The sequence below is a fragment of the Lissotriton vulgaris genome, chromosome 2_1 (assembly GCF_964263255.1).
Source record: "Lissotriton vulgaris chromosome 2_1, aLisVul1.2, whole genome shotgun sequence".
In the NCBI taxonomy this organism is placed as follows: domain Eukaryota; kingdom Metazoa; phylum Chordata; class Amphibia; order Caudata; family Salamandridae; genus Lissotriton; species Lissotriton vulgaris.
The window spans coordinates 781,269,297-781,292,881 of NC_141687.1; the positions used below are offsets into that span (position 1 = coordinate 781,269,297).

Genomic DNA, 23,585 nt, shown 5'->3' on the forward strand with positions numbered 1-23,585 from the left:
CTCTGGCTGTTAAGCCGAAAAGAAAACTGTAGCATATGTAATCTTTACTTGCGCAGCATATGCGTGCCCCTGCACTCAGTGGATAAAACCAATCTGCAGTCTGTTGGGCACACAGAATCATGCTACCGCTCTGCGCATAGCAAGGCCTGATCCTAGCTACCAACTTGCCTGTGCTACCGCTTAATTTCTGGGAAGGATGTAGCTCTTTAGGAGGAAAGTCCTTTCGACCCAGGAGCATTAACTTCTCAGCCCATCTACTGTGTATGCTAGCTAGACAAACTACAGATCAGTTACTGGATCTGGGGCCTTTTGTCATTTGTACTATGCACTTTAACTTGCCTGCCACTACATGAATGTTGCACTTTGCAGGCTGTGGTAATCAAACTAAGCCTCCTCTTAAACTAGATGAACCAGCTAGCCCCATAAATATATGTACTGTAACGAACAAGTTACTTACCTTCGGTAACGCTTTTTCTGGTGGATACAGTATCTGCCTGTGGATTCCCCACCTTATGAATATCTCCTGCGCCAACATTCCACGGAAATTTTTCGCTAGCTCTCCGTGCTGACAAGGTTGTCACAATGCCATGGATCCGCACGCGGCTCCACATGACGTCACTGGAGCCTTAGGAGGACCAAGTCAGCGTGATGACATCAGTTCCACCCATTTTTTCCGTGCCACTGAGGCCAAACGGGCGGAGCGATCATAGAGACAATGCATAAATAGTACACAAAATTCACAGAAATACACCCAGTGTAAATTGAAGCAAGAAGCAAAGAAAGCTCACATTTCAAATAAGTCCACATATAGACAAATAGAGGTAATACATAATGACTACATAAAATCTTCAAACTAACTAATACCTCATCCTTTAAGGTATAAAAGGGTGGACAACGGGGAGGAGGATGGGTCAGTGAGGAATACACAGGCAGATACTGTATCCACCAGAAAAAGCGTTAGCGAAGGTAAGTAACTTGTTCTTCTGATGGATACATCTGCCTGTGGATTCCTCACCTTATGAATAGAATCCCACGGCAGTCCAACCCTCGGAGGAGGGTGTCCACCCTTCTATACCAAAAAGTCCTGCAAAACATAGCGGCCAAAATGGCCGTCCCTCCTCACCTCGGAATCCAAGCAGTATTGCTTCAAGAAAGGGTGGAGGGAGGCCCAAGTTGCAGCTTTACAGATGTCCAACACAGGAACATCCCAGGACAAGGCAGAAGTAGATTATTTATCCCTGCTGGAATGAGGTCTAATGCCAACAGGAGGCTCCTTACCAGCCAGGGAGTAGCAGATCTTGATGCACAAGACGATCTACCTGGATAAAGTACGCTTGTGCCTTGTCCTTAATACGACCAGCATATCCAACAAAGAGCTGATCATCTTGACAGAAGTCCTTTGTTCTATCCAACTTTATTTTTATTTATTTAAGGTTTTATATAGCGCGAACAAGATCTTTGCAGATATCAGAGCGCTTTACAGAGACAGTAGGTAGGGTAAACAAAACTCTTGAAACAATATAAAATTCAGTAGTCAGTGAGTTGCAAAATAGAGTAACAATCACACAAGAGTATGCAGACTTATAACAATCAAGAAACAATAATATGGGAGCAGTAGAATGTCTAATCGGGTAAGATTATAGCACCCCAGAGGGTGAGTAAACACAATGTGAAAGCAGAGTAGTAGTCAGTAATGGGTGCGTTGCAAGTTAGTGAGGCACTCAAGGCATAGTGTACAACCCACTAGCCAAGTTGGAAACCAATAATATAACATCCGTGCGATGAATTAGATCCGAAAGCAGTCAAAAAAAAAAAAAAAAAAAAAAAAAAAGAAGAGACTTGCATAGGTAAGCAATCAGAAGGCCGCTAATGTAGGAGCTAAGTACTGTCATTGTTCCAGTAACAATAGTATTCAGGTGAATTTAGCCTGAAGGATGGCCTTCACCTCTTTCTTGAAGAGTACAGTGGAAGGGATAAGCCTAGTTTCTGGCGGGAGTGCATTCCAGATCCTAGGCGCCATTCCTGAGAAGGAGCGTTTGTATGTTTTTTCCTTCCGGAATATCCGTGGTTTCAGGAGGAGGGTTTTTGTGCTTCTGTTGGATCGTGAGCCTCCTGAAATGGTCAGCTTTTGAGTGAGGTAGTTAGGTGACTTGTGGTGTATGGCCGAGTGCGTCATACAGGCAATTTTCAGCTGAATTCTGGCTTCAATAGGCAACCAGTTTAGGGCTTTTAAATCAGGGGATATATGCAAGTGTTTTCTTGAGCCAGTGATGAGTCTCGCGGCCGCGTTCAGGGAGGCTCTTAGGGGAGCCGTTGTTGTAAGGGGGAGCCCGCTGAGAGCCGCAATACCATAGTCTATCCGAGGAATGACTAAGGCTTGAACAACAGTTTGGAAGTCCTTGGGTGGAAGAAAGGGTTTGAGTTTTCTCAGCGTGTTGATTTGGAAGTTGAAATAGAAACTAATCGCCCTCTTTGGATCCAAACGATGAAGCCTCTCCTCCTCCTTGGAAGGGTGAGGGGGGAGGATATTAAGTAGGGAGGGTAATCGACTGTCCTAGGTGGAAGGGAGTTACCACCTTAGGCAGAAAAGCAGCCCTGGTCCTTTCAGCATTTATGGTCAGAAAAGGAGGCTTTGAAAGCCTGAAGTTCACTCACCCTCCTAGCCAAGGTGATAGCTACTAGAAAGACAGTTTTGAATGTCAGTAGTCTCAAAGGACAAGTATGGAAAGGTTCAAACATGGAACCCATTAAAAAAGTTAACACCAGATTCAAATCCCACTTGGGCATATTAAAAGGAGTGGGCGGAAACATGTTCGTAAGCCCCTTAATGAACCTTAAGACTATAGGAGACTTAAAAAGAGAAGGCTGTTCGGGCAAACAAAGAAATGCCGACAAATATCCTTTAACAGTGCCCACAACACTGCTGAGCCAAATGAAGTGAAAAACAAAGAACATCAGAAAGGTGCGCTTTCAGAGGATCAAAAGATTTCTCTTCACACCAACTAACACATTTCGACCACCTGTAGGAGTAGATAGACTTGGTGGAGTGTCGCCTGGCCGATAAAATAACATCCACCACGTCCGGCGGGAGAGGAAAAATAATTCAGGTAGCCCCATTCAATCTCCAGGCAGGAAGGTGCAGGCTCTGGAGGTGGGGGTGTAGAACCTGGCCCTCCATCTGAGAGAGGAGGTCTGCCCTGAGAGGGAGACAGAGCGGAGGGTGCAATGAGAGGTGAAGTAGGTCCATGTACCACACCCTTCTTGGCCAATCCTGGGCAATCAATATAACTTGGGTCGGGTCTTGACGAATCTTCCTCAGAATCCGAGGAATCAAGGGTATGGGAAGAAACGCATAAAGGAGTTGTGAACTCCAACTCAACTGAAACGCATCCCCCAACGCTCCCTGCCTCGGAAACTGGAGACTGCAGAATGACAGAAAGAGCGCAATCGAGAGTGGCAAACAGGTCCACCCGAGGAGAACCACACGTCCGGAAACGTGACAAACTACCTCCAGATGAAGTCTCCACTCGTGGTCGGCGGAGAACTGCCGACAGACAATCCGCACGCACGTTCAACACCCTGGCCAGATGATTTACCATCAAGCAAATCCAATGATCCTGAGCCCAGGACCAGAGCCGCAACGCCTCTCTTCAGAGACTGTACGACCCTACTCCTCCCTGCTTGTTGACATACCACATAGCGGTAGTGTTGTCCATCAGGACTTGAACCGACTGACTGCGAAGGTAAGGGAGAAAGGCCTTGAACGCCAAACATACCGTCCGCAATTCCAGAGGATTGATATGAAGCAAGATTTCCTCTGGAGACCAAAGACACTTGATCTCCAGATCCCCCAGATGAGCACCCCACCCTAGGGCAGAGGCATCTGTTATCACTGTGGCCACCGATGGTGGAAGATGAAAAGGCTTTCCTTGAGACAGATTGCCCTCCCCCAAGACAGATTTGCTGCAGCTTCTCTGGAGATCCTGAATGACTCCCTGAGATCTCTGTTGTGTTGATACCACTGCCTGCGGAGACACCACTAGAGCGCACTCATGTGCCAGCGTGCATGGTTGACCAACAGGTTGCAGGAAGGAAAAGACCGAGCAGGCCAAGGACCTACAGAACTGGAACAACCGCTCCAATGTAAAACAAGGGAATCATATCCTGAATGTCGAGAATCCTTTGCGGAGGAGGAATGCCCAAAACACAGTGGTAGCCAGTACTGGGGATCAGGAAATACCGGGAGTAGCAACCCTGACCCCTTTCCTGCTCCCGAACCACCTCTATTGCACCTTTTTGTAACAGGGTAAGAACCTCCTTCTGGAGAAGCAAATGACCCTCCGTGCAACACCCTTGGCAAGGAGGGTAAGGAGGGAATTCCCTAAAGGGAAGGGCATACCCATTTTCTACCAGATCTAAAATCCAAAGGTCCGAAGTGATCAATTTCTAATCTTGTAGAAAATGGGTAAGCCGGACTCCCACAGGACCTACATGATCCAGGAAGTGGATCTAGGGTTGCTCTCCTGCATTATCAGGAGGGGTTGGGGAGGTAGAGGAGGAAGAAAGCGGACGTCCAGTTCCACTAAGGCAACCTCTGCCTTTACCCCTCTAGCTCTTATATGAGGGGTTCTGCTGCTGTCGCTGTTGCCGAGGCTGTCTGAACCCATGAAAGGAATACTTCCCAAAGCCATGGTATCGTTTTTATCCGTAGCCTCTTGACTGAGTCTGCAGACCCAAAGACCTTGCCGTTGCCTTACTGTTCTTAAATTCTTGCAGGGCAGAGGCCACCTTTTCACCAAAAAGCTTGGACCCATCACATGGCAAATCAATAAGAACAGCCTGCACGTCAGGAGAGAACCCAGAAGATTTTAACCATGCGTGCCTCCTTGTCGCAATGGATGAACCCATTACTCTGGCAACAGAATCTGCCGTATCCAGACCAGATTGGATAACCTGGTGAGCCGCAGCTTGAGAATCCACCAACACCTCACTCAAATTCCCCCTGTCCTCCTCAGACAATTTAGGAAGAAGCTATTTTGCAGAGTCCATTAGGGCATGAATATACCTGGCCAAGAGACAAGTAGCGTTGGTAGACTTCAGTGCCATACTGGCAGATGAGAAGACCTTTTTCGCAGATTGCTCCAACTTCTTGGAAAGTGCCAGGACGGCGTCACTGGCATGAATGGCACAAAGGGGCCCTGAGAATGCTGCTGAGGCACACCCAAACTAAATGCCATAGGACCCTTGGGACCTGAAGGTGCACCAGAGGGGTAAGAGGCCCTGGCGAACACACATACATAGCATTCAGAAAATGCGACTGATCCGAACCAGGCGTCGGAAACTGAGGGTATGAAGCCGGTTCGAGATCCGAATGAGGTACCTCTGGAGTCGGAGCAGCTGGAGCCACAGGTGGAACAGCCGGAGCCGAAGGAATCTCTGTGTCAGCGGGATATGACACACCCTCTGGAGTCGGTGAAAACCTTGGTGGCGTCGCCTGCTCTGGAGTCCCCTTACATGAAGGAGATTGAGCTTGAGTCACCCAAGGAGATACTGAAGGAGAAACCAAGTCCTTTTCTCGACGTCAAGCCAGAGAAGGCGACCGAGACACCACAGACTTCAAGGACCAGCGCAGAGAAGCATGTCTCCTCTTCTTCTTATGCTTCCTCACGACGTCGAAGACTTGGACTTTGACCTTTTCGGACCCCTTTTCTCTTTGCTTGCCTTGGCCATATAAAGCTTGGCTTCGCGCTCCTTCAACGCCTTGGGATTCATCTTCCTGCACGAAGAACATCCCTCGACATTGTGGTCTGAAGATAAACACCAAAGGCAATCTTCATCCGGGTCAGTAATTGACATATGTCAATCGCACTCCCTGCAGGGCAAAAAACCTGACTTCCTCAGGGCCGACATCTCAAAAGAGAAAGAGATACAATCGAAATTACAAAGTATCCAAACGAAGTATGGAGAGTCCCAGAAAAAAAAGTTTGCGTCAACAGCGCAGAAAAAAGGGAACTGACATCATCACGCCGACGTGGTCCTCTTATGGCTCCAGTGACGCCATGCGGAGCCATGGCATTGAGACTACCTTGTAGGCGCGGAGAGCTAGGGAAAAATTTCCGCGGAATGCTAGCGCAGGGGATATTCATAAGGTTAGGAATCCACAGGCAGATGTATCCATCAGAATATAGTTTACTAGCTGTTTTTAGACGAAAGATGTGGCTAAAACCTTTATACTCTTGTTCCACTTTATCTTATTGATGCACAATTGACTTTATAACTTTCCAGTGTCTTGCTGTTTTATTGCTTTTAGTAAGAATGTTTTTAATTATTGCTGCACGTATTTTATTGCTGTTCCGATGCATTTAATGTATGCTGCACAAACATTTTATGGCACTGGTAGCAGAAATAGTAAACGTTTAAAAAAAATAGGATTACATTTTCTGGTCACAGTGCAGACAGTCTTTGAGCAAGGTGATAACTCTTTCAGCAAGTAGCAATGCTCATGGCTCCAACTAAGAGTTCCCTAAGACATTAGCACAATGAACAGTGAAAACACTGGGCCTTGTTGTTCATCAGCCTCTATGAAGAAACATCCAAGGAAAGGCAAATATCTGGCTCTGCCTAGACACTTCTTTAGTTTTAACAAAACGGAATGCTGATTCACCATCATTTCTCTACAATTTATCAAATTACAGTGTGCAGGAAGAATGTATCAGCAATTCTTACAAGGTCCTCATAGAAGTTCTAAGGTTAACACGGTCTCCATTTCCCCTCACTTCATTGTCTCCTGCTCTTTAGGAATGCAGGTGTTCCACTTCCATTATCTGGGGGAAGATCTTTTCCATCCTTCAATTGAGCCATGTAAATTCTGGGGCAATCGACAACAGAGCCAGTTGGAGCATCATACTCTCAGCACAACCCAATGCCATGCCAACATCCGTATCTCACACACACAATATGCACATGGGATGTTAGAGCTAGGGTTTGGGTGTTATATTCTTGTGGAATATACCACAAATGGGGCCCCAGAGTTGCTCACCCCACTGGAACTAGTAAAAAAAAATGTTTTTAAATCTGTTCTGTCTTATCAATCAACCAGAGGAATATGTTACTTACCAATGGAGTCTCACCTCCTCACTTTCAGGAAGCATCTGAAAACATGGCTATTCTCAAAATGTTAGGCTGTAGACCCTCCCTCCATTCTTCTCCAACGTCCGCCACCGCTGGGATGCCTCTGGGTAGCAACGCACTTTAGAAATGTTAAGTAATAATAATGTAAGCATCCGTTCGGTTGTCATGAAGCACAGATGACAGAATACAAATGTTCAAGGGCATTTGTAGCTGTAGATACACATGCTCTGGAAACTCCTGTCATCTAGTGTTGGGTCTGGAGTTCTGCAAGTTGTTTTTCTTCAAAGAAGTCTTTCGAGTCACAAGGTCGAGTGACTCCTCTACGCAGCAATTCACATCTGCTTTCAATCCATTGTTATATTGTTTTCCATCGGGCGGGTGAGAAAGGAGTGTAAAGTATGTGTAAGTAATGCGATGACCATGTTAAATGTATAAATAGTGCAAATTAGTAAATGGAAGAAACTGTAATGACCAGAGGGAGGAGAGTGGCCGCATGTGAATCTACAGCACTACATGCCACAAACAGATGCCTACAGGGTAAGTAACACTCCATTCAATGGCATGTGTGACTGTAAATACACGTGCTGCGCTGCAGACTGTAAAGCAGTCCCTCCTTATAAGCGGCGGTTAACCTGTGGGTTTGCAGTGGTTTGAAAACGGGTACGTAGGGTTGGAGCGGAGAATCACCTTGTCTTAAGAGTATTTGGAAGAACTGCTATTATAAGGTTAGCGCCTGCAGCTCATTAACACGTCCGAGTGAAGTTATGGCGACTAAATATGCCATCTTCGAAGATAGGAATTAAAGAGGGCATGAGTTAAGGGCTTAAAAGGGGGTCCCATGAGTCTTGTGAATATTTTATTAAGTTTCTATTAACGTGTAGAAGGAATCCTGGGTGGAATAATGCATTTAAGCCTTTCCATGAAGGCTTTAATGACTGGCATTTTGAGGAGAGAAAGGAGTTGTCTATTTTGAAGACAGGCGGCCATGACAGTGAGATGTAAGCATATATAAGTGAATGCTAAACCGGCCTTTTGTAAGTGAAGTAGATAACAGATAATGTTTAGTACTGTAGCTGTGAAAGGGTCAATTTGTTTTGAGTGGCAGTAGCAAACAAAACGTTTCCATTTTGCTGCATAGCAGGTCCTATTGGTAGGTCTACATGCATCTTTAAGAATGTCCATAAAATCTGCTGTCAAGATAAACTAACCAAATTCTATAAGTTTAGGAACCAGATTGCTAGGTTGAGAATGTTGGGATCTGGTTAATTTTGATTTGGACTGAGAAGGTCCAGCCTGTTGAGAAGCTCCTCGTGTGGAACTACTGAAAGGTCTAGTAATATTGTGAACCAAAGCCGGCGAGCCTAGGTGGGAGCTACTAGGATCATTGTTAGAGAAGCCCGGAGGTTCCGAACCAGAAATGGAATTAGAGGGAAAGCGGAAAAGTATAGGCAAATATCTTTGACCAACTAGTGCATCACCCATAGATAGTGGGTGTGGGAACATGAAGGGAAGTATGGGCATTTTGCGATTTCTGCTGTGGCAAAAAGGTTTGAGGGAAGCCCCTCTTTTGGAAGTAGGGTAGGAGGATGTGGGTGGAGTTCCCATCCGTGGATCCTGCTGAGAAGGTCTGCAAAGTCGTTGGCTGTTCCCGGAAGGTATTCCGCTAACAGGTGAATACAGTGATGTAGAGCCCATTTCCAGATGGTCCGAGACAGGTGTAAGACTTGTATACACTGGGTCTTCCTCTTCCCCCTTGTTTCTGAAGATAATACATGGCTGTAATATTGTTCGTCCGGACTAGGACAACCTTGTGAGTCAGGTAAAGTAGGAATGCTTTTAATGCTAGGTGAACCGCTTGTAGCTCTAGGTAGCAGATGTAGAGACTGGTGCTTGGCATCCTATAGGTTGTGCACTGTGAGGTCTAGCAGGTAACCAACCCATTCAGTCTGTCATGCCACAGTCATGAGAGTAATGCGAAATGGGTTGAGAAAAGGCCGCCTCTTCAGCAAGTTGTTGGTGTTCAACCAGTTGCAGAGAACTGAGTCTGGCAGGCTACCAACACTAGATGTGTCAACTAGCGCTGATACTGAGACCACTGACGAGCCAGATATTCCTGCAATGGACGCATGTGTAATCTTCCATCATTGTAGGAAGCTAGCTCCGTATACACTATAACAAAGTAAGGTATAGGGTGTGCAGAGTCCAGAGGATCCCCAGAGGCTTTACAGAGGCTAAAGTAGGTAATACTAAATGCTCTCTTTTGTGGTAGTGCCATCGAGCAGCTAGGCTCATCAGAGGGTTGTTTTAAGAATTTGTTGTACAAACTCAGGTAAGAAATTATAACACACACTCAAAGACTAAAACAGAGGCCAATTGTTCATAAAAATATTACTTTTAATGTTTATTACTTAGACGCAAAGATACATTGTTGCAGTAAAATATGTTATGTAAAATCACAGATTTTAAGTATAAATGTGGATACTGCATTTCTCAAACTGTTCAATGTTAACCTATGGAGGAAAAGGAAAATGCTACTTACCAGTACGCATCTGTTCTTGGCTTGTAGAGCTGTAGATTGTATACTTGTGCATAGATCAGCATCTGGTGTTGGGCTCAGATGTTTGCACTTTGTTTTTGTCTAGGAAGAAGTCTTTTGTAGTCACAAGGGAGGTGACTCCTCCTTAGGACGATAGTGAGCATGGGCATCGACTCGATCTCCAGATTGTTTTGCCATGGAGGGTTATGATGGAGTTAGTAAGAAATAGAAAAAGGATGTCCATGTGTAATGAATCTAAGTAAGATAGTACTGGAACAGATAGAGGTATCCGGGAAGGCGGGTGGGCGTATACGAATCTACAGCTCTACAGGGCAAGAACAGATGCACACTGGTAAGTGGCATTTTCCGTTCGAGGTATAGGAGCTGTAGATCGTATACTTTTGCATAGACTACACACAGCAGTTACCTCCTTAGCGGTGGCTACCTGTATCTGTTGCAGTTGTTTGAAAAAGTGTTCTTATTACAGCCTGGCCCACACTAGCTTTTTGCTTTGCTGGCACGTCTACACGATAGTGTTTTGTGAACGTGTGTGGTGTAGACCAAGTTGCTGCTTTGCAGAGGTCATCTAGGGGAATGTTCCCTAAAAATGCCAATGATACCCCTAGTTTACGTGTGGAGTGAGCTCTAGGGGGAATGGTTAAGTTGCGTTTGGCATCAGCATAGCATATTTGGATGCATTTAACAATCCACTTAGGGGGGAGGAGCCTAGCCTGCAACCATGATGGCCGCCTGACTCCTCGGCTCCGCCGACCCGCCCGCTTTCCTTCCGAAACGCCGCTCATCCTGATTTCAATCCTGATAAAGCGTCGGCGTTTCGGACCCGGGTGGCGATCCTGATTCTGATGGTGTGCTTCCCGCTGAATATCTTGCGGTGGAACTATCGATTCGTCCCTGCCTTCGTTCCAGCGTTGCCCGCTGGAGACCGGGTCTTTGTTCCCGGAGACTGCTGTTCCAGAACTCGACGACTGCGGATGCTTGCAGCGGAGGAACGGGCGACTGGCGTGCAACTGTAGCAATTCCTTTCTGGCTACATTGTATCACCCGGCCCTGCGCGCCACTACGCTTGCTACATTGCAATTGTGGCCGAAGCCTTCTTGTACCTCCAAATTGCCCTGCGGCTGACACTGGGAGCCATATTGTCCTTCAGCGCTACGGTGGGTGCCTTCTTCACCGGGCGCCCGATATTTGGAACGGCCGACCCCGGAGGACTGATCGGATACCTCATCGAGGTGCATGCAACATTGTAGCCGGGTCTTGGTGACCAGTGACAGACTCGCTGTTGTTAACCCCGTGGCTGCGTTGCTTTGTGGATCTACCACTGGCGCTTCGTAATGGCGATGGGCACCGGTGGACATTTTCGAAAACGACAATATGGCGGCGCCCTCCGGGTGCATGAAACTGATGCAGAAGACCCGCCTGGGATTGCTGCTGTCCTGGGCGCTCTGAATAACCTGCGATCGTCTATGCGCTTACAAGCCCAGGACCTAGAGGGCCGACTAGATACAATACTGCTCGGCGGTGCTGCTCATCAAGCTCTGTGCGCCTTGCCCTATCCTGTGCCCGACGGAGGCGGCCAATCTACCCAGACGTATGTCATGACACTGGATGCCCAGGAACTAGTGGCCGCTGCGCTGTCCATTCAAGATGTGGAGAATTTGCTGACTCTCGACCCTATTTATCGGCAGGAGGCATCTTTTTGGTCGCCACGTATAGGGTTTACTCTATGGCCCCTCAGTGGATCCCTTTGTCTCATCATGGGGTTGCTGCTATGGCCCTGGTCGGTCAACTTTGAGGTATGGCTGCCGCGTTTCCACCGTTACTGGGTAGCTCTGCTCAGTTCGGCTTCGCGTTGGACAGACCACTGTGGATGGTGTTATGCTCGGTCATGGTCCTTACAGTTGCGATTCTCATCCAAGATGGCTGTGGCTCTACTAGACTTTATTGACTGGCTGGAACGACAGGGACAAGGCTGAAGCTGTTTTCTCTTTCTCTTCTGGTTCTGCTGCGGACAAGGCTGGTGTTTGCATTGGACAGCTGGGGAGGTGAACGTTGGTGCGGGGTCCTGGTGGGGCCAGGGGAGGGGCGGCCGAGGTGCGAATCCATTTATAACTTATTTGTTTTTCTCTGGCCCTCCTCCGGTCTTCTTTCTCCTCCGGGGGTTGTCTTCCCCCCGTCTTTCCCATATGTGGGTACTCTTGGGGCGACAGGCACGTTAGTAGGGGGGGGTGGGCCATAGCCTCTTCGACGTGCAGGGTGGGGGGGTGGGGCTTTATTCCTTTCTCTTTTCGTTTCTATGGCCTTCTTTTTATCTTTATTCTTCTTTCTCTTTTTCTTCTTATGTATCTTGGGTCAGACGGGAGGTTGGGTTTGGTTCTTTAGGAAACGTCTATTTTCTCTGTGTTTTGCGTCCACGTCCTTAACATTTGGTTCATTGATTCTATGATATAGATACCGATTTTCATACATAGTCATTGAATGATTACAGAACTTGCTCTTCCTTCCTTTTTTCCACTATCGATTGAGGGCGCATATCCTGTCACGAATCTTGACATGTAATGACTGCTTTTTTATACGTCATTGGATCCTTTATCACTGCTATATGATGGTCCCTTCTATATCCTGTCATACCGTAGGCAAGCTAGATGTAATTCCTGATTTATACATTGATTGGGCGGGCGCTACTTGGGGCGACATCTACCTCTGTGATTGTATATCCTTATTGTGAATGATTCACGCCAGTATTTCAATAGAGATGAATCACTGTTGAACATCCTTCATGTGGTTCGCCCACTCAGCTACCCTGTCTGACTTTAGGACGATTCGTCAAAATTATAAAATGAAACCCTCGTTATCCTTTTCCTTGGGCTCCTTGCAAATCCATTGTTGTGTTCTTGTTCATATCTGCTGCAATGCAAGGTACCTCGGGATGATTGTATATTGTCATAGCGGCCGGCCCGCAGTGGTTGTAGGCTGACGCTGTGTACTATGTGTCCGGAAAATAAAGGTTTTCAAAAAAAAAAAAAAAAAAAAAAATCCCTGTTTTAGAGATAGGATTGCCTTTATGAGGTGGGGAGAAAGCCACAAAAAGTTGTTTATTGTTTCTAAAGGATTTTGTTCTTTCAATGTGGTAAAGTATTGCTCTTTTTACCTCCAGAGTGTGAAGAGCCTGTTCTGCAACTGAGTCTGTTAGAGGGAAAAACACTGGGAGTTCTACAGACTGGTTAAGGAGAAAAGCAGAGACGACTTTAGGTAGAAATTTTAGGTTAGTCCCAAGAACCACTTTGTTAGGATGGATTTGTAAAAATTATTCTTGTATGATTAATGCCTGGAGTTTACTGACACTTCTGAGAGAGGCGATGGCAACCAGAAAAGCTACTCTTCAGGTGAGAAATTGTCATTCGCATTTATGCATAGATTCAATTGGGGGGGGACATGAGCCTGGTAAGTACCACATTTAGGTTCCATACTGGAGAGGGTGGAACTCTAAGCGCAATTATTCTTTTAAGTCCTTCCATAAATGCCTTGTTAGCTGGTACCCTAAACAAAGACAAATGTCTGTTTTGGAGATAGGCTGCTATTGCTGCAAGATGTAGTCTAATGGATGTATACGCTAGGTTACATTGTTGTAGATGCAAAAGGCAACAGGTGATGTTTTTAATGGAAGCATCTAGTGGGTTGATTTGGTTATTTTTACAGTAAATTACAAATCTTTTCCACTTTGTGGCATAGCTAGCTCTAGTGGTAGGACGTCTAGCCTCTTTAATGATGTTCATGCAGTCTGGGAAGAGATTAAGGTAGCCAAACTAAGACTTCAGGTGTCAGATCGCAAGGTTGAGTTGATTGGGATCTCGATGCCTTATCTCTCCATGGTTCTGAGTGAGAAGCTTTGGTGAGAGGCGTAGCTTTTGATGAGGAACTATTGATAGTTCCAAGAGGGTTGTGAACCATGGTTGTCAGGCCCATGTTGAAACAATAAGGATCATTGTGAGGGAATGATGTTTGAGTTTCCAAACCACTAGCAGAATGAGTGGGTGAGGCGGACAAGCGTAAGCAAATTTGCATGACCAGTTCATTAATAGCGCATTGCCTTTGGACAATGGGTGTGGGTACCTGGATGTGAATCTTGATCATTTTGGTGTGTGGCAAACCGGTCTATTTCTGGGTGGCCCCACATTTGAAAGAATGGAAGCAGAACTTGAGGATTATGTTCCCATTCAGGATCTGCTGTTTTTGTATTCTGAGTAGATCAGCAATTTTATTGTGCATTCCTGGGAGAATTGTTCTGCAAGGAGATATACGTTTTGAGGAATGACCCATCTCCATATGCTTGGAGCTAGGTGTGAAAGCTGGAGTGTGTCCGCCCCTTGTTTTTGTATATAATACATTGCTGTCATGTTGTCTGTACGGACTAGGACAACTTTGCTTAAGAGGTGGAGTTGAAAAGATTTTAACGCTAGGAAGATCGCTAACAATTCCAGGCAATTTATGTGGAATTATTTCTGTTGAGGGGTCCACATGCCCTGAATAGTATGGGTTAGAAGATGAACTCCCCAGTCGGTGAGCGATGAGTCTGTTAGCCCTATTTGTGTTGTGTGTTCCACCACTGCAGAGAGCAAATGGTGTGGTCTACCAACACCAGATCTGTTAGCAGACCTTGAGCCTGGTTCCACTGACGTGCCAAACATTCCTGTGAGGGATACATTTGGAGTCTTGCATGAGGGACGATGAGAATGCAAGAGGCCATCATCCTGATTAATTGCATGAACACTTGCGCTGGTAGTGAGTGTTGAGGTTAAAGTTTTGCTTTTAGAGATTGTACGGTGCTTATCCTGACTGGGTTTGGGTATGCTAGAGTGTTTGAAGTGTCTATTGTAGCCACTAGACACTGTTGTATGTTGGATGGTTGGAGGATTTGGTAAGGTTTACCGTGAATCCCAAGGTGTGAAGCAGTTAGATTGTTTTGTGTGTGTGTGTTGCACACAGTTGCAGTGTGACTTGTCTTTTATGAGCCAGTCGTCCAGATAAGGGAAGACATGAATGTGTTGTCTCCTTAAATGGTCTGCAACTACTGCAAGACATTTGATGAAGACTCTGGGTGCTGTAGTCACCCCGAATGGGAGGACTTTGATCTGGTAGTGTTGACCATCTACCCCGAACCAGAGATATTTTCTTTGAGCAGGGTGAATGGTAATATCAAAGTGTGCGTCATTTAAATCAAGAGTTGAGAGAAAGTCGCCTTGTTGAAGCAGTGGGAGCACCGGTTGCAGAGTGACCATGTGGAAGGGATCCGACTGAACGTAGAGGCTTAGCGGTCTGAGGTCCAATATGTGCTGGAGAGATCTGTCCTTTTTTGGACTTCGGAAATAGCGGGAGTAAACCTCTGTGCCTTGGTGATTCAAGGGGTCTGATTCTATTGCATTTTTTTGTAATTGAGAGAGAACCTCTTGTTTGAGAAGTGTCAGATGTTCTGAGGACATTGGACGTTATCTGGGAGGAATGTTTGTGGCGGTAGAGGTGAGTTCCAGGCAGTAACCATACTGGATAATTTGTCTTACCTGTGTTGTGATTGAATTCTAGTCAGGTAGGAAATGTGAGAGACATCCCCCGACAGGAGTGGGATGATCGGGTGGAAGTGTAGGGAAGTCACTGTTTGGTGGTAGGGGAGGTGCGTTTATTGTTGCTGCAATCTCTTCCTTCACCATTGTTGCCTCTGTAGCCTCTGTGAAGTATACTTTGGAGGACGTTTTAGTGGGGCTCTTGTAGGAGGAAGAGGGATGTTCTGAGCCAATGGTCCTGGAGCCAGCTCTGTAAAAGGAGCGGCGAATCAAGCCTCTAGGGGAAGGGAATTGTAAGGCCCCCATGGACTTAGCAGTTTCTATATCTTTTTTCATATTTTCGAAAGATGTGTCGACTAAAGGCCCGAAAAGATGCTCTTGATCAAAAGGCTGATTTAGGATAGCAGATTGCACCTCCTGTTTAAATCCGGAGACCAGGAGCCAAGCGGCCTTCGCAACAAAACGCTAGTGTTAATGGCACGGGATGCAGTATCAGTGGCTTTGAGCGCACATTTAATTGAGGTGTTTGTTAATTTCGAATAAGGTCGTTGGCCTTTTGTTTGTACCGGTCAGGAAGGTGTTGCAGGAGCTTTTCAAGCTGGTCATAGTGGGCCCTGTCGTATCTGGCCAGTAAAGCTTGGGCATTGGCTATCCACCATTGATTTGCAGCCTGTGACGCAATCCGTTTACCAGATGCGTCTATTAATTTTGACTCCTTATCAGGAGGGGGGGCGGGGGGGGGGGGGGGGGGGGGAGGTGTTGCCTGTACTCGGAGTATGCCCTTTTGGGTGCATTAGACACCACAAGAGAATCCAAAGGGATTTGACCTTTAATGTAAAATGGGTCATTGGGAGCTGCCTTATATATATTTTTTTATCTATTCTGGTGTAGAGAATCCTGGCTCTGACAGTCTTTAAAAACTTCTGGGTCATGTTTAAGCATGCCTTTTAACATTGGCAGGGTGTGTGTGTACTTTTGCGAGGGTGCAAAGGTTTCAATTAAAAGTCTTCCTCTAAAGGATCAGAATTTAATTGTACCACGTGGTATTGGGAACCCTATTTATTAATTGGGAGAACCCAATATTGTCATCTGGTGGTGATGGCCTGCATGGATAGAGGTGCGGGTCATTGTGTGGGTCGAGATCTGTGTTGTAATCATCCCAAGGGTCTACGTCATTTGGGATGGTATGTGCGTCATCATCCCCATGTGGATCTATATTCCCTCCCCTGTCAGTATGATCATCCTCAGTATCGGATGTTTGAGGAGGAAAAGTATGTTGTGGGGAGTGCAGTGGAGTAATCAGAAGATTTGGATCAACTGGAAGAGGAGGAGCCGGAGGGGAGGTGTTAGTACTACTCTCCTTTCGCTTCAAGGGTATTTCAGACTCCTCTGAAGTGTCCAGTTTCCTCTTTTTTGGAGGCTTGGCGTGCTTTGCCAGTCTCTCAGTCAATAAAAAGAGTCTTGTTTTGGATCTGAAAAATAAGGTAGCTGTTGTGTGGGTAAAGTGTATTTTTTCGGTGCTGAATATTCTGAATCCGAATGTTCTTTGGACCGTGTTTCTGAGGCTTTCTGTGGGGTTTTGGTCTCCTTAGGTTTTGCTATAGGAGTTTGAGTCCGAGACTTTTTTCAGTCTGACTATTTTTGCGGCTCCATAGTCTATCGGCTCCAAAGATTCTTTCGATTCCAAATGTTTGTCCTTGATATGTTTCAATGCCGAGGGCTTGGCCTCGAGGCCATCTTCAGTGCAGACTAAGAAGGGCGTGGCACATCTTTCGTTTTGTGTTTCAGTGGCAAAGGTGACTTTTCGGCACCGGAATGGGGTTGGCTCGAGCCTGAAGGCTTCGCTTTAGGTTTCATAGCCGGGCCCGTGGGCTGGGCGTCTGAGACATGTTGCCGGTGTCGACCCGAGGGCCAGGGCGTTACCGGAGCCTTAGGTTTGTTTTTTGGGAAAGGGGCTTCAGTACTCATGGACTGCTGAGCTGGGGTGAGTGCCTCCTCTTCGAAGTCGGCCTCGGAGACGGAGATGTATTCTTCATCATCACCTTGTTGCTACGGCTGGACATTGGGATATGCCTCGAAGATGTCCGGAATCGAGCTGCTTCCGCAAGACTTTTCATGACGTCCAGCCCAACAATCACAGATGGTTTTCTTCGACCTGAAAGATGAACAGGCCTTGCAGTTCTAGTCTTCGTGCTCCGGGTGAGGTAGAGGTTACAAACCTCATGCAAGTCCGTGTGTGGGAACTTAGCACCACACTCAGGGCATTTTTTAAAAGGAGTCCTTTCCATGACTGCAAGAGCGGTTGGCGCGGATAGGCCTAATGGCCCCCATCGAAGATCGAGGTTAAGGAGATTGTTGTTAAAGATGCATGTCGAAAAGGAAACGCAATCGAAACAATACCGTCAAGTGTATAGAGATTGTACATCGAAGGGGGGTTCGAAATTGACACCGACCTCAACAAATCACATCTGAACCTGATGGCAGAAAAAATCATTCTGGAGATGGATTCGATGCCCATGCGCACTATTGTCCTAAGGAGCAGACACCTACCTCGTGACTACAAAAGACTTCTTCCAAGACAAAAACAAAGGGCAAACATCTGAGCCCAACACCATATGGCGATTTAAGCACCAGTATACAATCTACAGCTAATATGCCTTGAACAGAAAGTTGTAATTTAACAGGTAGGTACACAAGTTACAATTCCAGCCCCCTTCAGGTTTTAGGACCGACACTGGACAAGGGCCAGCTAAATGTAGAGACTGCGGCACTAGGGCAGCCGGGTGCAGAGGTCAAACTCGGTCACTGGGGAACAATGTTAATCAATAGAGACTGGGGGCATGCAAAGAGGTGTTGGTTGCAGGTAGGTATAATCGGAGCTCGGGGTCAATGTCAGGGGTTAGGACCAGCCCTGGGGGTTGGGGGCAATGAGGGAGCACCTAACACGCACCCTCAGCGGCACAGAGGCGGCTGGGTGCAGAGTGAGTTGTTGGTTTGAAAGTGGGGCAGTATTGTCTGAAGGTTTTTAATGCTAACCGGATTGGGGTAAACTAATCTGTGAGTTTAGGAGTGCCCCCCAAGTATGGTTGAACCTGTAATGGTTGTAGGTGAGATTTGGAAATGTTTATAGTAAACTCCAAACTGTGGAGAAGATCTATTGTCATTTGAATTTGCTGTTTGAACTGATGAAGAGTGCTGGCTTTGATAACTCAGTTGCCAATGTAAGGGAATACGTGGACATTTTATCTGTCCAGACACTCTGCGACCACTGCTAAGCATCTGGTGAACATTTGAGGTGCAGTGGTTACCCCGAATGGCAAAACCTTCAACTTTTAAAGTTTGCCCGCTATGGCCAATCTTAAGTATTTAAGATGAGCTGGATGTATTGGTATGTGGCGTGCTTTAAGTCTAGTATTGCCATAAGGTCACCATGTTGAAGAAGTGGAAGGACATCCTGATAGGTAACTATGTGGAAATGTTCCGATCGGATGTATTTGTTTAAGGGCCTGAGATCTTAGATTGGCCCTAAAGACCCGTCCTTTTGTGGGATTAGGAAGTACAGGGGGAATACACCTGAACCCGGATGTTTGAGAGGGGCGGACTCTGTAGCACTTCTGAGGAGAAGAGCTTGAACTTCTTGTTTGAGTAATGTTTGATGCTCGTCTGACAGCCTGTGAACATGAGCTGAAGGGTTGGGTGGTGTAGTAATGAGCTCTAAACAATAGCCATGTTGGATAATGGCTTTTACCCTCTTTTCTGTGACCAATTGCTATGTGGGTAGGAAATTGTGATTTCTTCCCCTGACAGGTGTTATGTGATCAGGTGGAAGGATAGGGTAGTCACTGTTTGGTAGAGGGTGAGGCACCCTTACTTCTATCTTCTGCCATTGTTACCTCTATAGAAGCCTCAATAGAAGCCCTGAGAGTAGGAGCCCTGAACTTGCTGTTTTTGATGGGAGGTGGAAGCCTCAGGTGAGGTGGATTTGAAGGCTCCACATTAATTAAAGAGACGAAAAAAACACAGGTAGGTGTCGTCTGGAGTGCTACTATAACTTTGGCCATCTCAGTATGATTTTTTATTTTTTCTAATGCGGAGTCCCACTTGAGGATCAAAAAGATGTTCTTTTTCAAAGGGCACGTTTAACCCCTTCCATGATTTGGACGTGCTGGCGCCGTCCGATGCATAAGTGCTCATGTGAGTCATATGGCTCCCACGCATCTGACGCCATGGCACAGGGAATACTTCTGGTGCGGGCACCTTGAGACTAGACTAGACTTTTAGCCCACATCAGCCTCACGAGCTGCGGAAGAGATGGGGGCTGTAGCCCCCAATCTACCCTGGGGGTGTGTGTGTGTAGAGGGGGGGGGAGGGAGGGGGAGCTCACTAGATACCAGGGAATTATTTTGCCCACTGCAATTAGGGCTGCCTAAGATGAGCATGCAAATGCCCCCTCCCCTCCCCCACAAAAAAACCCACATTCTTTCTGCCTCCCGTAGGCAGTGGGGGCAATAGCCAGGGATTTTGTGGTTTTATTTATACGTAGGAGCGCTAGGGGGGGGGGGGGTGACTTGCATTAATCCTCCAGTGTTTTCTTACCCAGAATCCCCCGCCTCAAATTTACTTACAAAGTCAAATTTTCCTCACATTTCTGTGCGGGTAAGTTGTAGGATCACTGTGCAGGTACAAATTTCCTACTACCCAGCATTCCTGCTGGTCTCCAGAGAAAAATGATACCTCACGTGTGTGGATACCCAAGAAACCTTATAAACCAACTGCTCTTTTATATCTGCTTTGGACCCCCTCAATTTCTATACATTTTTGGCCCTTCGATGTCATAGGCACTTGGCCCATTCACACAAGTAAGGTATCATTTTTATCAGGAGACTGAGGGGAATGCTGGGTAGTAGGAAATGTATGCCGTGCAGTGATCCCACAAATTTCCCACACAGATATTAGAGGAAAATTTGACTTTTTAGCTAATAAGATTTGCAGCAGATTTTTGGAAGGTAAATGTTGGGGATCAGCGAAAGCCACACCTCCCTGGATACCCGCGGGTGTCTACTTTTTAGAAATGACTGGGTTTTTTTTTAGGTTCCCCTAGATATCTGCAAACCCAGGACCAAAAACACAGGTGCCCACCTATCTATCACAAAGCTACCTGATTTATTAAGGGGTCACCTGTGTATTTGATCTTGGACTCAGTGGCCATCTAAGGAAACCTATGAAACCCACACATTTCTGAAAACAAGACACCCGGGGGAGTACAGGGAGGTATGAATTGCGTGGACCCACCAACGTTTAACTACCCAGAATCCCCAGAAAACCTCAAATTTAGCTAAAAAACCCACTTTTCTCCAATTTGTGTGTGGGAAAGATGTGCGATCACCGGGCAGACAAATTTCATACCAACCAGCGATCCACCAGGTCTCCTGATAAAAATGGTACCTCACTTGTGTGGGTGGCTCAAGTACCCGCGACAGGCAAGGCCCCAAAACATATTGCTGAGACATCACATTTAACTATCACAAAACAACCAGGTTTTGCCATTGGGGGGGGGGGGGGGGGGGGGGGGGGGGGCCTGGGTTTTTGGCCCTGGGCACAGCAGCCATTTAGGGAAACCTACCAAACCCACACATTTCAGAAAACTAAACACCTGCGGGAATCCAGGGAGGTATGGCTTGCGTGGACCCCCCTCCCCAACGTTTTCCTACCCAGAATCCCCTGCAACACTCAAATTTAGCAGAAAAATATTCTTTTTTTTCTTAATTTGTGTGTGGGAAAGTTGTGGGATCACCGGACTGACAAAATTCCAACCACCCAGCGATCCCTCAGCTCTCTCAATAAAAATGGTACCTCACTCGTGTGGGTGGCCCAAGTAACCGCGGCAGGCAAGGGTCCAAAACATATTGAGGAGGCATCAAAGTTATGTATCACAAAACAACCTGGTTTTGCAAGGGGGGGGGGGGGGGTCACCTGGGTCTTTGGCCCCGGGTTCAGCGGCCATCTAGGAAAACCTAGGGATCTAAAAAATCTTTTTTTACGGATGTTGCATGAAAAACACATTTCTCTGTAAAATGTTTGTAATAGATTCACACATCACCCATATTAAAAATAAATTAAGGGAATAACGGTATTTAAAATCAGCTATTTAAGAATTATTCAAGGTTATCAGGGCAAGACTCTCTGCAGAACAGAACTGGCTCTATCAAGGGGCCCCCTGAAAGTCTGGGGCCCTGGGCCAGAGCCCACTTCCTAAAACGTCTCTGGGAAGGGGTGGAGGGCTGGTAACCTTGTCCATGGTCTTTCTCTTAGGAGGGACTGGCAAGTCTGAAGCATCTTCAAAGGTAAGCTTCCTTTTAGGTGAAGCAGAGGAAGCTGTGGCCAATATATGTCCAGTATGTGCCTGGTTAGGAATTTTACTTCTGGCATGTGTCCAACTTCTCCTGTAATTTATGCAGAAATGGTTCCACCTATGTTTCAGGACCAAGCTTGGAAGTCGGCTTAGACTGCTTCAGCTATGAAGCTTTCGGCTTGGAGGTGGACTAACTAAGCACTCGCTGCCAAGTTGGATGATGGCACCTGTCAGCTCTGCACCGAAGACAGCCTGTTGGTGGTCTTGGTCCAAGGAAGCCGAAGCAGATGGTTTCTGCTTCACACATTCTTTTAGGGTTGAACTTTAAGGGGGGCATCCATAGCAATTTTTCGCTGTTGACCATAGCTAGACAGCAATGGTGGCCAAGAGACCTGAGAATCTGAGACCAGAAGTACCAAATGTTTTCGCGCAGTGTTGGGCTGGTGGACATGTGCAGGGGAGCCCTACTCGCAGATTTTTGAGCTGGCGGGCCCTCTATTTCAAAGTCCCCTTTGAGCTCGGAGCCGGAACTTTAATAGACAGAAAAGGCCCCCTCCTCATCACTCAATGGCTGCTCATGGATGTGCTCCTCTCTGAATATGTCGGGGATGTTGTCAGTGGCTCTGTAGGACACCTCAAGGTGAAAGGCTCTACAATCCCGAAGGGCCTTTTTGGAATGGAATGACTTGCACGCGGCTCAGACCGCTTCCTTGTGCTCGGGGGACAAGCACAAGTTGCATACAGAGTGTTGATCTGTGTGAGGATAATTTGTGTGGCAACGAGGGCAGAACCGAAAGGGTGTGTGTTACATTACCAGAGGAGCATGTGTGGATAGACTTCTAACTGGCGGAGCTTTTGTAGGAGTCGCAGATTAAGAAGCGTGAATGATAATACAGTTGAAGCTAGAGAAAGGAACTGGAGAATCAAATCAAAATGGAGCCGAAACACGGAGCAGAGTTAAACACTTCCAATCCAGACGGCGGAGAAAAAACAATATAAGCTAGGAGTCGATGCCCATGTGCATTACCATTGAGAGGAGGAGTCACTCGACCTTGTGACTCAAAAAACTACTTTGAAGAAAAACAACTTGCACAACTTCGGACCCAACACTAGATGGCATGAGTATGCAGGGCATTTGTAGCTGTAGATACAAATGCCAATGAACATTAATATTCTGTCACCTGTGCTTCATGACAACAACCCAGGACATGGATCAATCAATCAATCATAAATCAAAAATAAAAAGAGTACACACTGTGTTCCACGCCACAGAGAGGTTCAGGACCTTGGAAATACCCTCAGCAGCTGTTCCAACAAAATGTCAGGACATCAGTTTCACATGTAGTCAGGTTTGTCAGGGCAGGTATGAATGCCCCTTTATCATGCAGGAGACATTCCCATCACAACGGACAGTGTATAACAAAAGTTGTTGTTTCCCTCAACACTGTAGAGATTAAATGATCTATGCTTTTCACCTATTGAACTGCATACTGAAATCATGACATTTATACTTTTTTCAAATTCATAGATTGTTGCATTTAAGTTTTGTTAACCAAAAAAGATCTTACCCAAAATCAGGAAATCGTCTTTTGTGCTTTCCCGATGTTTCAATTGATTCTGAAGGTTTTTCTTCATTCCTTTTTTCATCTGAGAAAACGGATAGTAAATTGATGAAACATGGCTCATCTAAGTAATGGAAGCAATTTAAAAGCTAGTCATTCAATGACATACGTACTCAGTTAACAAGAAAATTGATTGGATGTACCTCTAAATGTACACTGTTATTTCTAATGGCTTAAACTATACTATCGGGCAATCTTGGCAATTTTAAAACCTCTCCAGCAACTGATGGGCAATTGGTCACCAGCAAGAAATCCTTTACATTATGTTTTAACAGCAAACAGCAGCGGACAAAAATTAGGGAACAGTTTAGCTGGACCTGGACTAAACAGATAATGGGACCAAAAAGAAGCAGCCTCCCAGGAAGGAT

General features: G+C 46.2%; 1 protein-coding gene across 3 annotated transcripts in view; it reads right to left on the bottom strand.

The window, feature by feature from the left end:
- LOC147731157 (neurabin-2-like) overlaps positions 1 to 23,585 on the bottom strand; it is a 681,485-nt gene that overhangs the window by 168,677 nt on the left and 489,223 nt on the right. For all 3 annotated transcript variants that reach the window (XM_086956139.1, XM_086956141.1, XM_086956140.1), the window contains exon 13: positions 23,164 to 23,242. In XM_086956139.1, the coding sequence (XP_086812265.1) occupies positions 23,164 to 23,242 (79 nt within the window). The remainder of the gene's footprint in view (positions 1 to 23,163; positions 23,243 to 23,585) is intronic.